The sequence below is a fragment of the Mugil cephalus genome, chromosome 10 (assembly GCF_022458985.1).
Source record: "Mugil cephalus isolate CIBA_MC_2020 chromosome 10, CIBA_Mcephalus_1.1, whole genome shotgun sequence".
Taxonomy (NCBI): domain Eukaryota; kingdom Metazoa; phylum Chordata; class Actinopteri; order Mugiliformes; family Mugilidae; genus Mugil; species Mugil cephalus.
The window spans coordinates 7,847,572-7,861,540 of record NC_061779.1 but is presented as its reverse complement, the minus strand read 5'-3'; the positions used below and the strand labels follow the sequence as shown (position 1 = coordinate 7,861,540).

General features: G+C 40.8%; 1 protein-coding gene across 1 annotated transcript in view; it reads right to left on the bottom strand.

Annotated features, from left to right (window-relative positions):
- Positions 1-444: 444 nt before the first annotated feature.
- Positions 445-13,969, bottom strand: part of ranbp10 (RAN binding protein 10) — a 36,578-nt gene continuing 23,053 nt past the window's right edge. Inside the window, exons 4-15 of the mRNA XM_047596189.1 lie at positions 12,288-12,455; positions 12,156-12,178; positions 10,868-11,052; positions 9,515-9,627; positions 9,227-9,335; positions 8,969-9,117; positions 8,662-8,878; positions 7,807-7,946; positions 7,541-7,689; positions 6,336-6,447; positions 5,201-5,342; positions 445-3,642 (exon numbers count right to left, since the gene is read on the bottom strand). Of these exons, the coding sequence (XP_047452145.1) occupies positions 5,212-5,342; positions 6,336-6,447; positions 7,541-7,689; positions 7,807-7,946; positions 8,662-8,878; positions 8,969-9,117; positions 9,227-9,335; positions 9,515-9,627; positions 10,868-11,052; positions 12,156-12,178; positions 12,288-12,455 (1,496 nt within the window). The 3' untranslated portion in view covers positions 445-3,642; positions 5,201-5,211. The remainder of the gene's footprint in view (positions 3,643-5,200; positions 5,343-6,335; positions 6,448-7,540; positions 7,690-7,806; positions 7,947-8,661; positions 8,879-8,968; positions 9,118-9,226; positions 9,336-9,514; positions 9,628-10,867; positions 11,053-12,155; positions 12,179-12,287; positions 12,456-13,969) is intronic.

The window sequence follows — 13,969 nt, the reverse complement described above, 5'->3', positions numbered from 1 at the left end:
TTTTAAAACATTTTTATTTTTTGCTAAAACTCAAAAGTCAAAATATGAAATTGAAATCGTGATAGAAGTCAATTGTGCAACGGTTCGTCTGCGACGCCTAAAAGTCCATTCAGCTTCAGAGGCCTCGAGGAGGAGGTGGGAGGGTTGAGGGCTGGTTAGCACCCCTCCTCCTCCTCCTTCTCCTCCTCCTCCTCTCCTTGAATCGATCACTGGTATCACGGCTATGTCTATGCAGGGGTTAGAGGAAGGGCGTGCGGTAACGGCGCTGAGACGCACACCCAGGCTGAAACACAAAGGACAGCTGGGAGACTTGTTCCCTACAGGTGCGTAACAGAGGTTGTTGCTTCAAGAGTAACAGAAGTTCTTTACAGCTGTAAAGGCAGATGTTTAGTGTGTGTGTGCAGTTATTAGAATACTTCCTATTATAGCAGAAGGTGTTAGTTAAAAAAAAAAAAGAAAAAAAGAAAAGAAAGAAAAAAAAAACCCAGCCAGGTGATAAGTTTGACCACAAAACCCTGCAGGAAAAACCCACAATGAGAATCTCCAGTATTGTATTAGACTGAGATTCTCTTACCGATAGAAATGTACATACTCAAGGTGGATCCACAAGCCACTGGCCTGGCCACAACAAAGCAGACGGAGTCACACATCAAAACAAGTTTGTCATCAAAACCAAGTTAATGACACACAAGGGGGAGAAAAAGAAAAGGTTGAGGTCGAGTTAGATTCTCCCTAAAGAAATTTAAAGGAATTTATCGTCTCTTTAAATAAACAATTAGGTCCAGAATTATACAATGGTAGATTTTTTTTAAAAAAGGAGCCAATGTGTCTGACTTTAAATTAACAAACAAGACATTGTGAAATAAATAATTTAATAAAGCCCCCTCCGCCCGCCCGTTCATTAGCATACATGCAGGTCACAGAGCTAATTATTGTTTTTCTCAAAGTAAATTAATTTAAAGCTGCTGCATCTCTAGGATGTGCAAACACTTTTTAGTCCTACTCTGGATCTCGGGATGAAAACAGTTCACCAAATAATAATAATAATATAATAATAGCAATGATAAATCTTTAGGGAAATATTATTTACACTGACAAGTGACACTAATTTACCCTGATGGTTAAATTCCTTTGAATGATTGTTTAAGATTTTCCAAAAATTGCTAGTAGAATTTGGAAAAGCGCAGGTTAGCTCAGAGGCCTAAATTTAAGCTAATGCCACAGAAGCTTGAGATAAGTTAGTTAGCTAATGCATTAATTCAGCTAGTTTATATTAATTCAATCTGAAGCAGAAAAATGTCTTTCCACTGTTTTTGTTTTTATTAGAGAAGCTAGCTGCTAACAAACTAGACTAGCATGTTAGCTGGCTAGGCAGTTACTTTGGGTGTTTATTAGAAACAGTAAATTATTGGTTTACTGAAAAGTACAAATTGCGTTAGCTAACTTATTAGCTTACTAGCCTGCGAGATAAGCTAGTTCGTTGGAGTTAGCCCTTGTGGGCTAGTTTTTAATTCACTTTCTAAAAAGAGGAATCTGGAGGTTAAACGCACAGCAGACATTTTGACTTGTCACCACAGGAGACGCACAGGTGAAACTAATCCCACCAACAATGACTTCACTTAAATGTCCCATAGCCTGGTTAGGCTGTGGATCTGACGTTATGAACTGTGCTGCAGTTCCATGAATGTCCATTTGAGGGTGACTACATTCACTGTACGAAGGGTAAGTCTTTATGTAGTTTAAATCATTGAAATTATATCAACGGCTAATGGTATGCTAAATTCCAGATGTGGCTGCTCCACCACCGTTTGAATAAACTGGTGGTTAGGTGGCGTCACGAAAAGTTTGTCCGTATTTACGTATAGACCATGATAATATCTGTGCTTTTCCTATGGTAACAAGTCAAAATGTGTCTTTTGTAGTGAAAATGAATGGAGGAGGGCATAGTTGAAACACAGAAATTGAATTATTTCACAATTTAGTTACATATTTAACTAATCATATTTGCTTATTTATTTCCTAATGTCTTAATTATTTTAATATTAGACACATTTAGGGCTCCATAAAAAAAAGTGGCTTAAGAACTTGTCCATTATTTCCTAAAAGAGGAAGTGATGGATAAGTACAGAAGAGTGTGTAAATCTCATAATGGCCAGCAGCTAACCACACTGTAAAGCATTCTGGGTCAATGGGATATAAAAGGGAGGGACAAAACAAAAGAAAGCCTTTTCCCCAACAATCAGAGCTGGTTTTTAACACCCTTTAGACCTGGTTTGAAATCAGAATGAAAGAAAGACTGTGATCCAATTACCACAAAGTGCACCCTTCAATTAAAATCCCTCCTGTTTGGCAAATGAATTCACCTCTTTATTTGAAATAATAATTGCGACAGCTCATGCACATAGCAGGTCAGGCTGTGGAGGATGTTAAAAATAAAATAAAATAAAAGACTGCGGTAATGAAATCCCCAGGGGTGACTTGACTTTAAGACGTGCTTGTTAGTTTGCCTTTGATACTGATTTTTCTCCATGCCGGCATCGAGGTGACCACGGTAATGGTGTTAGACTCGGTCCTGAAGGCGGGTGTTGTAGGTGCAGCTGGGGCTGAGCTCTGCCACCTGCAACCACATCCCTGATTGGTTGACGCTGTGGTTGTCACAGTAAAATTAAGGCTCCAACACCTCTAATATTCCAATTTAATCCCTCGTCATCGCCCTCTTTCCTGTCTACTGACAGTGTCCGCCACTACAGGGGACCTTCAATTATGTTTTTTTTTTTTGTTTTTTTTTTTAAAGAAAACACAGGATGCATCCTGTTCTTTGGCTACTAACGTGTGAACTCACACTATTTTATCCTTTAAAAACATTACGCAACTACAGCCATCAACTTCCTGAAATAATTTGAGAACCCACTTTTTTTTTTTTTTTTTCCATTTTTTGGTTTTGGTTTTAGTCCTGACCGGAGCTAGTGACGCGCTCCACACAATAAAAGGTGTTTCTTCATGCTGAGCTCAACCCCTTTTTTACATTTAAAAAACACGCTCCAAAGATTTCTCTGTTCCCGATCTTATTAAAAAAATAATAATAATAATAAAAAAAAAAAAAAGATGCCAATGTGCCTTTCTTTAAAAGGAGGCCTACAGGTGTGAGGGTCACCGTGGAAACTAGCTCGTGGGCATTGTGGTCTGTGATATGGCGAAGAACGAGGAACAAGAATGAAAGTAAAATACTGATTGTAGGGAACCAAACTCCACCCGTTAATACAGAGGAATAATAATAAAAAAAAAAGAAAAGAAAAGGGGAGAAATTACACTTTGTTTCGTCCAGGATGAGCACAACAAACCGACAAAAGATGAAACTAAAAAAAAAAAAAAAAAAGGCTAGATAAACAGAATAATAATTAATTATCTTTAAATAGTGTCACACATTTCTTTATTTGATAATGCTAAAATTAAAAAGGAAGCCTTCTTCTTCTTCTTCTTCTCTCTTTCCTGCTTCTCTCCTCTCTCTGCTCCTCTGCCTGTGTCGCTGGGCTCGGTCTGACGGACACGCCAAACGCACCAATTACACGCATGCTCTTTCCTCCGTCGCCATGACAACTACCTGCTGGACATGCCTTCCCCTCAGTGCTACTTAACATCAACCTGTGGAGAGACGGAGAGAGGGGTAATCATCGATAATAAGTCAGGTAAAGAAAGAATGCAGCGTGATTAAAATAAATACAGTGGAGCACAGGTTCGGTGTGAACGCCATCCAGATGTTTTACTTATTTTTTTTCTTTTTTGCACGCACAACGCAGACAACCATAAAACAATCATGGCTGAAGACTGAAGATGTTCATGTTGTGTTACATTTTTTCATTATCAGCACATTAACACATCACCAAAGAAATAAAGCAGAAAAGCTGAAAGTATGAGTCTTTCTGTTTTATTCTAACACTCAGAGCATGTTTTATACTATTTTTTTCCTCTCTCATATTAACAGATTCTCTCTTAAATAATAATTAATTTCAGCCTTTTTGGATTTCCCATTAATGTGACCATGTTTTTATGACCTTTGCTGTGAAGTGCATCGGGGCAAAAATCAAGAGTGTGTTTAAAAGTAAAGACAGACATTAGCGACCTTTTAAAATTAAACTCTCGTGTGACCTTTCGGTAAAATGTTATTTTAGGCTGAGCTCAGACCACAGACTACTGGGCGGCTGTGGCTCAGAAGGTAAAGCGAGTGTTAGGGGTTCGTATCATGGTGCGTGGACCGTGTGCTGAAGTGTCCTTGAGCACAGTGTGTTACTGTGAAAATAAACCACCAATAGGCAGAAAAGACCAAGCCACTACATAAGTTTACAGGACTCAAGAAGTTAAGGAGAAACCTAAAAGATATTCTTAAATTTTAACACACTACAGGAGGATATTATTTCAGTTATTGTGCCAGATCAGGCCTCAAGCAGATTGGTTCTCCCATATCAGCTGGTTTCTGCTGAAAGTTTCTTCCTGTTAAAAGGAAATTTAACAAACAAAAGAGAGACTCTACCTGTAAATCTACTGACTCCACTCTGATCCTGTAGGTGGCAGTAATGTACCTGTAAGCTGGTTTATAAACCACCAATCAAGCTAAAAGAAGATGAACTGGCTATAACTTCATAATACTTTGCAGTGAAAACAAACAAAAACAAAGCAAAAAGCTACACGTGGTGTTTAATCTTCAGCTGAACTGTTTAATATCTGGCTACAGTAGTGTGCTAGCTGACGCCATCCTACAGGAATAAGATGTTTACCTGACAACACCGTCTGCTGCTCCGTGTCCTTGTAGATCTCATTCTCCCATTGATTATTGTGAAAGTACTAACATAATAATCCAGATTTTAAATTCTAAATATAAAGCGTGTTTGAACCTTGGTGCTGAGCAGGGTACCAGCTGTAAATCTGGGGATAAATCAGCCAAAAACTCCTCAAGTTTGAGCTCAGCTTGAGTTATTAATATCTTTGCAGCTATTTTTATTTCAAGCGTTTTAAATGGTTTCTGACGTGCTACGTAACACCTGAATTTCTTAAGGTGAAACTGTAGCAATGTGCTACAAAACTGCACAACAGAGTGGGTTGATAATTTTTAGGTCAAATCTGTATCTAATAGAAGCCATTCAAACAAACAAAAAACAGCCAAAGTGAATATGTTACAAACATTTCTTGAGTTTTATTTGTTTACCTGGACCTGGGCTAGTGCAAAAAGTTGTCTACTCTGGCGAAGGAGCAGGAACCGGACCGGACTCGGGCCATGAGCTGAACACACTCTGTGGCCTGGCCGAGCGCTAACATCAGCGGAGGCTGTTTGGGCAGATTTTGGGACTCTGGAGCAGAGAAACACAACATACAATCAGAAACTTAGCTGATTGCTTTTCTCATATCTTATTGTGAAAAGAAGCAATTAACTCTAATTGGAGTAAATATAAAATATACACAGACACTATTGAATTTATGCTCCTCTAATATTCTGTTTTTAATCAAAAACAGAATTTCTGTTTTTAATCAAAAACAGAATAGTGTCCCACTGGAACATATTACATGCATTCCACACACAAAGTCAGAAACATTACATCTAAAGTTTGAATTATTTGGAGTCTGAAGTCTCTGCAGTCCTTCTCTACAAGAGGGATGATTTTATACCTATCAGACATATCATTATGACCACCTTCCTAATATGCTGTAGGTGTCCTGTGGTTTCTGGCAACACAAAGTTGTTAGTGGGGACCTTTGGGTGCTATGTGTTGAGGGAAGGAGCCTCCAACAGATACCTGATCAGTTTGGTATCTGGTGAATTTGGTAACATCCGAATGGATGAATGTCAGGTCCAAAAGCTTCCCAGCAGAACACTGAATTGTAATAAGATGCACAATGTTCTTCACTTCTATTGTCAGTGGTTCAAAATTCAAAATGTCCCTGGAGACGAGAGTCAAGTCAGACATTGTAATTGCCATCAACGCACATGGACATTTCCATTAACAGATGCAGACACATGCATCACTTCCAGCAAGAACAAGACATTAGTTAATGTAATAAGCTGCCCTTTACTCCTCTGGCTGCGCCTCCTGTGCTGCTGTTCTCCTTCGCAGTGACTCACCACTTTCTTTACATAGACTACTAAGTCCTCCTGGAGAGATTTCACTCAGGCTGAAGAAATACTGTCTGTGCAAATGCAGACAGATACACAAAGGCAGAGCCTCCCAACGCCAAATATCAACTTGATATAGTTTCTTTTTTTCCCTTAATGTCTGAAAACATTTGCACCTAAGTGTCTGTTCCAGTGTAACGTGTAGTTTACGTGTGTGTGTTGTGCTCTTTACCCAGTATGGCGCTGTTGAGTGCGGAGCAGAGCGATTCTCTCTGCGTGGGGTCTAACTGTTGGCCCACGGGGCAGTTCCACGGGTCTGAGTACGCTAGCAGGCTGAATGCATCCTGCACACAAACACACACATTCACAGAGGCCTCAGTGAACACAACACAACTGATGCACACTGCAATGCAGAACATTTACTATATACGCATCATCTGGACTTTCAGCCGCAATCTCTTGTCATCACTGTTGATGTCAGTATAAATTAACATCACATCTCAGACAAAGCATTGTCCTCTGCAACGTTGTGCTCATTTCCAATTAATTACTTTACTCTGTCAGAAACTACAGCATAACTTTGGTTTCACTGGGCTCGAAGAGAATAACTGACTACTTTCCATTTAATATTAAAACTTGCTTGTTACTATCAATGAATTATTGAGATTTAATTTAAGACTGTAGGGACAGAAACTAAACTATGAGCCCTGGACTTGTTTGAGGATTGTAAACCATTTTAGTCATTCTGTGTGCATCTACATTGATTTATATAATGCAGAATCTACATATGACAAACACAAGGATCAGCTCAGAGTCCGTTCAGCATATTACTCGAAAACGACTGTGCTTCTGCCCCCCGGTGGTGAAAAAGTAGAAGGATAAAACAAAATAAAACCCTCTCTTTAAAAAGAATCCACAGCTGGTAAAGATACATTTTTTTATGTGATGAAGTTTCTACTATTCTGAACAAAAATAATATGATGCTGGTAATAAATATTTAAACTGCAGGTCAGTTTGTCTTTTAATATTCTGACACCTGATTATTTTGTGTAACATGCTTCTGATTACATTACATGCCCTTTATTTTATTAATTTATATAAACATGTTTATCTTTGTATAATGTACTATTTTTTTAACCATTCTTATTTCTAATTTCCTGCTTTAAGTAATTAATTCAATTAATCCAAATTGTCTTTTTATCAGCTGCTCAGTCACCTGCAAAGTGCTTTGAACTGCACAAACATTTGTGATATCTTCTGTACAAATAACATTAGATTGATTGAAAGGTAGTTGTGACTTTATCTGCAATACTATAGCTCATTCAAATTCTCCAATCCCTGCAGTGTGCACAGAATACTGACAACCAGGACATAAAACGAGCGCCAGCTCCTCTGCCCAGTTCTGGCTTCACATCTGTGCAGCACAGCTGTTTGTACCTGTAGCATCTTCTTGTGTGTGGCGTTCTTGCCGTACTCGCGGCACAGTTGTTCGTTGAGCGCTTGCAGCTCGCGTCCAAACTGGATCATCCTCTCTGTGGCCGCCTGGTTCCCGCCGCAAAGCTGTCTGCCGTTGCTGCAACCTTCATCTGCTCGCAGATATTCACATGTGCACCAAGAATCAAGAGGGAAAAGTAGACACGAAAAATATTAAACTCAGGCAAACACAAAAGATAAGACACAAATATGGTCAGGTGTGTGTGTACCTGTGACACCGTTGCCAATGCTGTTGTCGTCGGGCTGAAGGATCTCTTCGTGTTTGTACGTGCCGTTCATGATCCGCGCTGAGGAGCCCTCAACGACCCCGTTGGTGTAGTGCTCGGCTTCGATCTCCATCTCGCTGTCACTGTTCACACACAGACGCCAGGTACACAGTTATAGACCAGGAATACAGGAAGTGTGAACAAAAAAAGATTTAAAAACAGGTAACTGGTTTACATTCGCTGAGTTTAACTGAATGAACAGTTCAGAAGTAGCATCATAGCATAGTCATAGCAAAACTGAATTCTTATCGGAATATAAATCGTGTAACATGACATCTGGATTTCATTATAGGGCGTGTTTCAACTGATACAGAGAAAAAAGTACCTCCGTATACATTTGGATAGTCCGTTACATTAATAATCTGTTCTATTAGAATGTTTCAGTAGTGCACCTAATTAAGTGGCCGCTAATTGTGAAAGATATGCATAATTAAGAGCGTGGATGCTCTAAGAGGCAGAAAAGCTTGCGTCTTTCTCAGCTCCACCTGCTGAATTAGCTGCGAGCTAGGTGGAGTCAGGGTGCTGCCCAGACGGCGACGGCTGGAGACACTACACTATAAAACGTCTCCTCAGGAACCCTGTGGGTGGCATCATGAAGGGTTCGGCCCTCCCATCAGTGGTAGGTTCACAGTGTTAATTACCGTATTTAGAAATCCCAAATGTTCTCGCTCATAGTTTTGTTTTCTTACTGTGGTGAATTGATGGTTGCACACAGACAGCAACTACAGCCCCTTTAGTAAACAAATGCATCAGAGTGCTGGACTCGTTACGTTTGGGTTAATCAGGAGCGAGTCAGACCTGGTTTCCTGGGCGCTGTTGGCGCTGTGTGGCTGACTCTTGGTGGAGTCGGAGGAGTTGGACTCGGAGTAGTTGATGGAGGAAGGGGAGGAGGAGGTGGAGGAGGAGGCGGAGGAGGACGCGCTGGGGTATTTGACGCTGCTGCCGCCCACACCACTGTGGCTTTTTGACTTGTTGGGGGGAGTCACCCCGTTACTGCAGGTGGGGCTGTCTGCTCCTGGATGAGGGTGGAGGGAAAACATTTGTTCTCATTCAGTTTTTTGTTGTGTTATTGCTGAGCGTGTTTGTGTGCGTTGTTGCTGCTTACCTCCGGTGTGCAGGTGTGTGTTGCTGGCTGCGTGGCGGGGGCTGAGACTGGGGGAGCCGGGGTAACTGTCCTGGGACTTCGGGGAGCGGATGGTCAGGCAGCGAACCTCGCTGTCCGTCCCGTTCACCATCTCCACAAACTGACGACATCTTAGCCAAGAAGTATCCCAACATCAACAAAAAACTCCACATCTCATCTGACAGCTCGTTCTCACAGATTATTGATTGATCGTTTCATCTTTACAACACGCCGACTTACTTCAACATGAATAGTAGGTTGGGGTTGCGTTCTAACAGGCCGGGATAAAGCTGCTGAGTTGCTTCTATAGCTTCTCCCACCCGTCCCGCCAGAACCAGCTTCTGTATTCCTGTCAGAGACAAAAATAAGATTCCAGTTAAAGTTTAATGACCGGGACAAACCAAGCTTTACAGACCAGAGAATCATTATTGATGTGTTTGATTTTTCTAGGTGATAAATTAAATATCTGCTTTGCAGAACAAGCAGACAGAATTTAGATGAAACGGTTGTTTTTATCTGTTCACTCACTCTGTCTGTTCTTTATAGATGTCTGGTCCTCTTGTATCATGGTTTCTGTGGCTCTGGCAAAGGCTGTCGCAGTGGCACAGTACCCGTGGTGCACCAGGTAGCTGGACACCATACTAATACACAGAGGGGTGGAAAAAAAGAAGAGGAAATGATTTGTCTCGAAATATTACCTGGACAGATTCATGAGACCCTGAGTCACTTTCCACACTAACAGCTGCTGTATTTCCGATCCACTGAGGGGCGGTGGATCAATCAATGTCCTGGAAACTGTGGGTAGGACTACGTATAGCGCTGTTTAAGAATCATCTACCAACAGGCTAATTCCATCGCTTTCGATACTCACAAATAGAAACAAATCGTTGCGACTATGTCTGCTATGTAATACACATCGTTAATCTGATCAGTTTAAGTTATAGATAGTTCATCTAATAACATAATGAATAATTTTTCCAAACTGTTTCCAAAGACAACTTCCCAGGTGTTTTTTAATCACCTAATAAATCATGTCTGTTTAGTTTACATACATACATATTTCACTTCAGAAGCGTTAATGTTTTTATGATTTTATTCATCTTTCTCCAACAATACCAGGTTTTTAATGGGCTAATTTATTGTGTCCTTATCTACATGCAATTATTTTAGATTTTAAAATGTGTTTAAATATAAAAAGTTACCAGGTGCTGTCGTCTTTCCTCTAAATGCCATTAAATGGAAACGTTCAAGACGTTTTGATTTGAAACTTTAAACCTGATCCATCTGTGCAGATAAAAAGTCTAATAACACTTAGAAACAAAACCTTAGACTGTAGGGAAACAAAATAAAATACTAAAAGACAACGTTTGAGGCACGAGAATCATTTACTTGAAAACAACAGCTGTGCGTGGTTGTTTTTAGCAAACATGATTCCAACAGGATTGAAAAGTGATTTAATTAGGGACGCTTTTAATTGCCGAAAGAACCCACTTTGGTGCTGAGTGATCATTTCCATAAGCAGCGGGGGTACGGTGGGGACTGAGTGCCAAAGAAACATTAACCACTGCCATCAATGTTTTTAGTAGCATCAGATTCATTGATTTTAGTCTTTGACTGATGATATATATTATTAAAGTAAAGAGAACATAAACAACACAGTCGTACAGATATTTTTAGTTGTGTTCCCTCCTACAGAGGAAGCTTTACTTTGCATTATGTTCAGTGAAATGTGAAGAAATATGTTTTCATCTTCATGAGATATTTAGCACCATCCCACACAGGAAGCGGTTATTTTTTTCAGCATGGAAATGAAGTATGACGGTGTGTGTGTGTGTGTGTGTGTGTGTGTGTGTGTGTGCGCGGACTGGTTATGAATCTTACTTCTGCAGGACGGCCTGCCACTCCCCCAGCCGCTCGCCTATGGGGAAGCGAGCGATCATGCCGTGGATCTTTGCCCGCCACTCGCTCATGTAGTCCTCGATGTCGAAGACGAACGGCTGCTGGCCGAAGTTAGCGTCTACGATCTCGCCAGGCGTCTGCAGCCCCACGGTGGGGTACAAGTTGGGCTGGTGGGTAGGGGAAATGAGATCAACATTTAACAGATGAATCATTACAGTCATGGCAGCCTGCTTAAAAAGCTTTATAGATAAAGTTTATGGTGGCAGTGGTTTCATTCATCTGCCTACAACCATTACTTTCTTTAAGTGGTAATGACAAATTTACACTGATCAGCCTGAACATTATTCACTGGTTAAGTGACACAGATTATCTGCTTATCATGGCACCTGTCAGTGGGTGGGATATATTAGGCAGAACATTTTGTTTTCAAAATTGATGTTAGAAGAATAAAAAAAAAAGACCAGTGTGGTGCAATCCAACTGCAGCTCAAACTGCTTAAAGAAATCAGAAAGGAGCCAGAACACACCAGTATTGCAAGTTTGTTTAGTGTGAGGTTGTGTAGCTGTGGGTCAGTAAGTCCTCTTCTGAGTGTTCACTCTGCTGGACACATAAGAATCACAGCAATGGAAGAAGGTGGTCTGGTCTGGTCTGGTCTGATTGATTTCTTTTACGTGGATGGTTTGTTGGACACCCTCATAATGTCATTCACCTCCCCGCTAGGTGGTTTTAATGTTATGGCTGATCGGCGTATCCTAAGGAATCCCTAAAGTGTAAAAAAACGCTCAGCTTGGCTCAGCTGTCGACAGGTCAACAGACAAGCTAATTACACAGGCTGTAAACAAGTTTGTCAGCCCTGAAAGGAAAACGAGGTATGAAATTCAACACCTGGCTAAAAAAAGCCGGTCAGGTTGTTGGTAACTCGTTCTGTTAGGCAGCGCACTCGGAAGATTTTCAGTCTATGGTCTATTCTTAAAACCGTTCTGAATGGTGTTTTTTTTTTTTTTCCTGGGGAATGTTCCAGTAACAGCAGCCACTGGACAAAAAAACAAAAAAAAAAACAAAAAAAAAACATAAATGTTTCCAACCCGACTGCCAACGTAAACTGCAATTAGACGGGCGGTTGTGAGGTCAGCTTGACTTCACGCAGTATCGTGTGTGTGTGTAATCTTAAGGTGCAGCAAACAACTTCTTAATGGAATAGAAATAAAAAGCGGAAACAGGGTGTAAATAAAGATGATTAGAAAAGATGGCACTTGTTACCAGTACTTACAGGGAGGTCTGTGAAGGCTACACCTAAAGGATAAAAGGACAATTCAAGTTTAGTTGGAGTTCACACGTGTCGCCTTCTTACTCGTAATAAACAATGCACGCAAATTAAACTACAATTAACACGTTCACCGACCTAAACTGATGCCATTTTTGGTGTAAAAGCAAGTGTTGTTGATGAGGTTGACACAGCAGCCGATCACGTCGCCCGTGGTGAACGTCGGGCCGTACGGCTGGCCGGTCCCAGAGGAGCAGAAGGAGTGGCCGTCGTCTCCGTGGTAACCGTACGAGTGCTTGTCCCATCCTGAAATAGAACGAGAAGGATTAGGATTAGATTTTCTGTATTTCGTACTTGTCGGGAGGGAGAAAAACAAAATGAGAAAAAAACAACAAAAAAAAAACAAATAAATAAATAAAAAACCGAAGTGAACGTCATGAAACCGCTGTGACAAACAAATGTGGGAGCAGCTCAGGATAAAAAATGTCACTGCCGGAGAGGGGAAGACAGTTTACTCATTGACTTCAGACTTTCCCCATCTGACTGCAGCTGCCTGGAGGGCTTCTCTTGAAAATTCACACACACTCACTCACTCACTCACTCACACTCACACACACTCTCTTTGAGTCTTTGGCATGTGGTGCAGTTTTCCTAAATGGCCAGCAGGAGGACGTGGCCTGAAACTGGTGAGTCACTGCAAACAAGACCCGCAGCAGCAGCAGCAGCAGCAGCAAAGGAGGCTCAACCAGGAGAGTAAAGGGCAGCAGGAGAACAGGGGGAAGATGTGCCAGTTATATTAACTCAAGTCTTGATCCTGCCAGACTGATTGTAACCTTAGATGCAAATGGCAGCATCAGACGTGACTTTTTCAAGGGAGACGTTTTGGTCACGGTGAGCCAGCATGAAATGTACTAGCACCCTGCAAGTGAAACAGCTAATCTGACTAATAGCCTCTTTTACATGGATGCTGAATACAGGCCCCAAAAGGTTAATTACTTGAGAAGGCTATGACAAAGTAGTTCTGCTGCTGTGGACGAAATGTAACAGAAAAGACGTTTCTGACTGAAAATATTCCTTAGAAGAAGATGGAGCCATGTTTTAAGTGTTGCATCACTGATGGATTCAGACTACAAACAACTCGTTGTCAATACATCCATGTTTCTGTCTCATCACCTGATATTTACCCCACATGGAGTAAAGGGGCTTAGAAATAACAGATTTATTCCTGCTAGAGAGAAACAATTATGTCACGCATTACATGGTTATTAGGAGCGAATATTTATATATTGAACAGGTTATTAAAGGTTTACATCACCCCTCTACATCTGATTGAAAACTCCCTCAGATCAGATCAGATTAAATCAGATCGGATCAGATCAGATCAGATGATGTGGTTACACGAGGCATTTTTATTCCACTAAATAAAGTCCAATACATCAAAATACGCTGGCACTGCATCCATCTCATCCTTTTGCAATTTTGAGTCCTTTTTGGTGTGTGTAAATGGGTGTGCACGCTACGCAGCAACACCTTGACACTGCACTCCAACATCTGTCTAAACTTTGATTTATAACACCGCCTTTGTACTTCCCAAGATAAAAGAAGCTGTGAACAAAAGAAAACTCTTAAAAAAAAAAAAAAAAAACTCACACTCAAAAAGACAGAGATGCCGACTGACACTGTATTAGTTAGAACCTTGGGTCCTGTGATAAATCTCAGTTGATCAGCGATTATCTCAGTTTTTTGAGAAATGCTGTTGGTAACTGCTGGGTGATTTTTTACTTGACAAATTTGGTGGGGACGTGGCCGATTTGCATGGC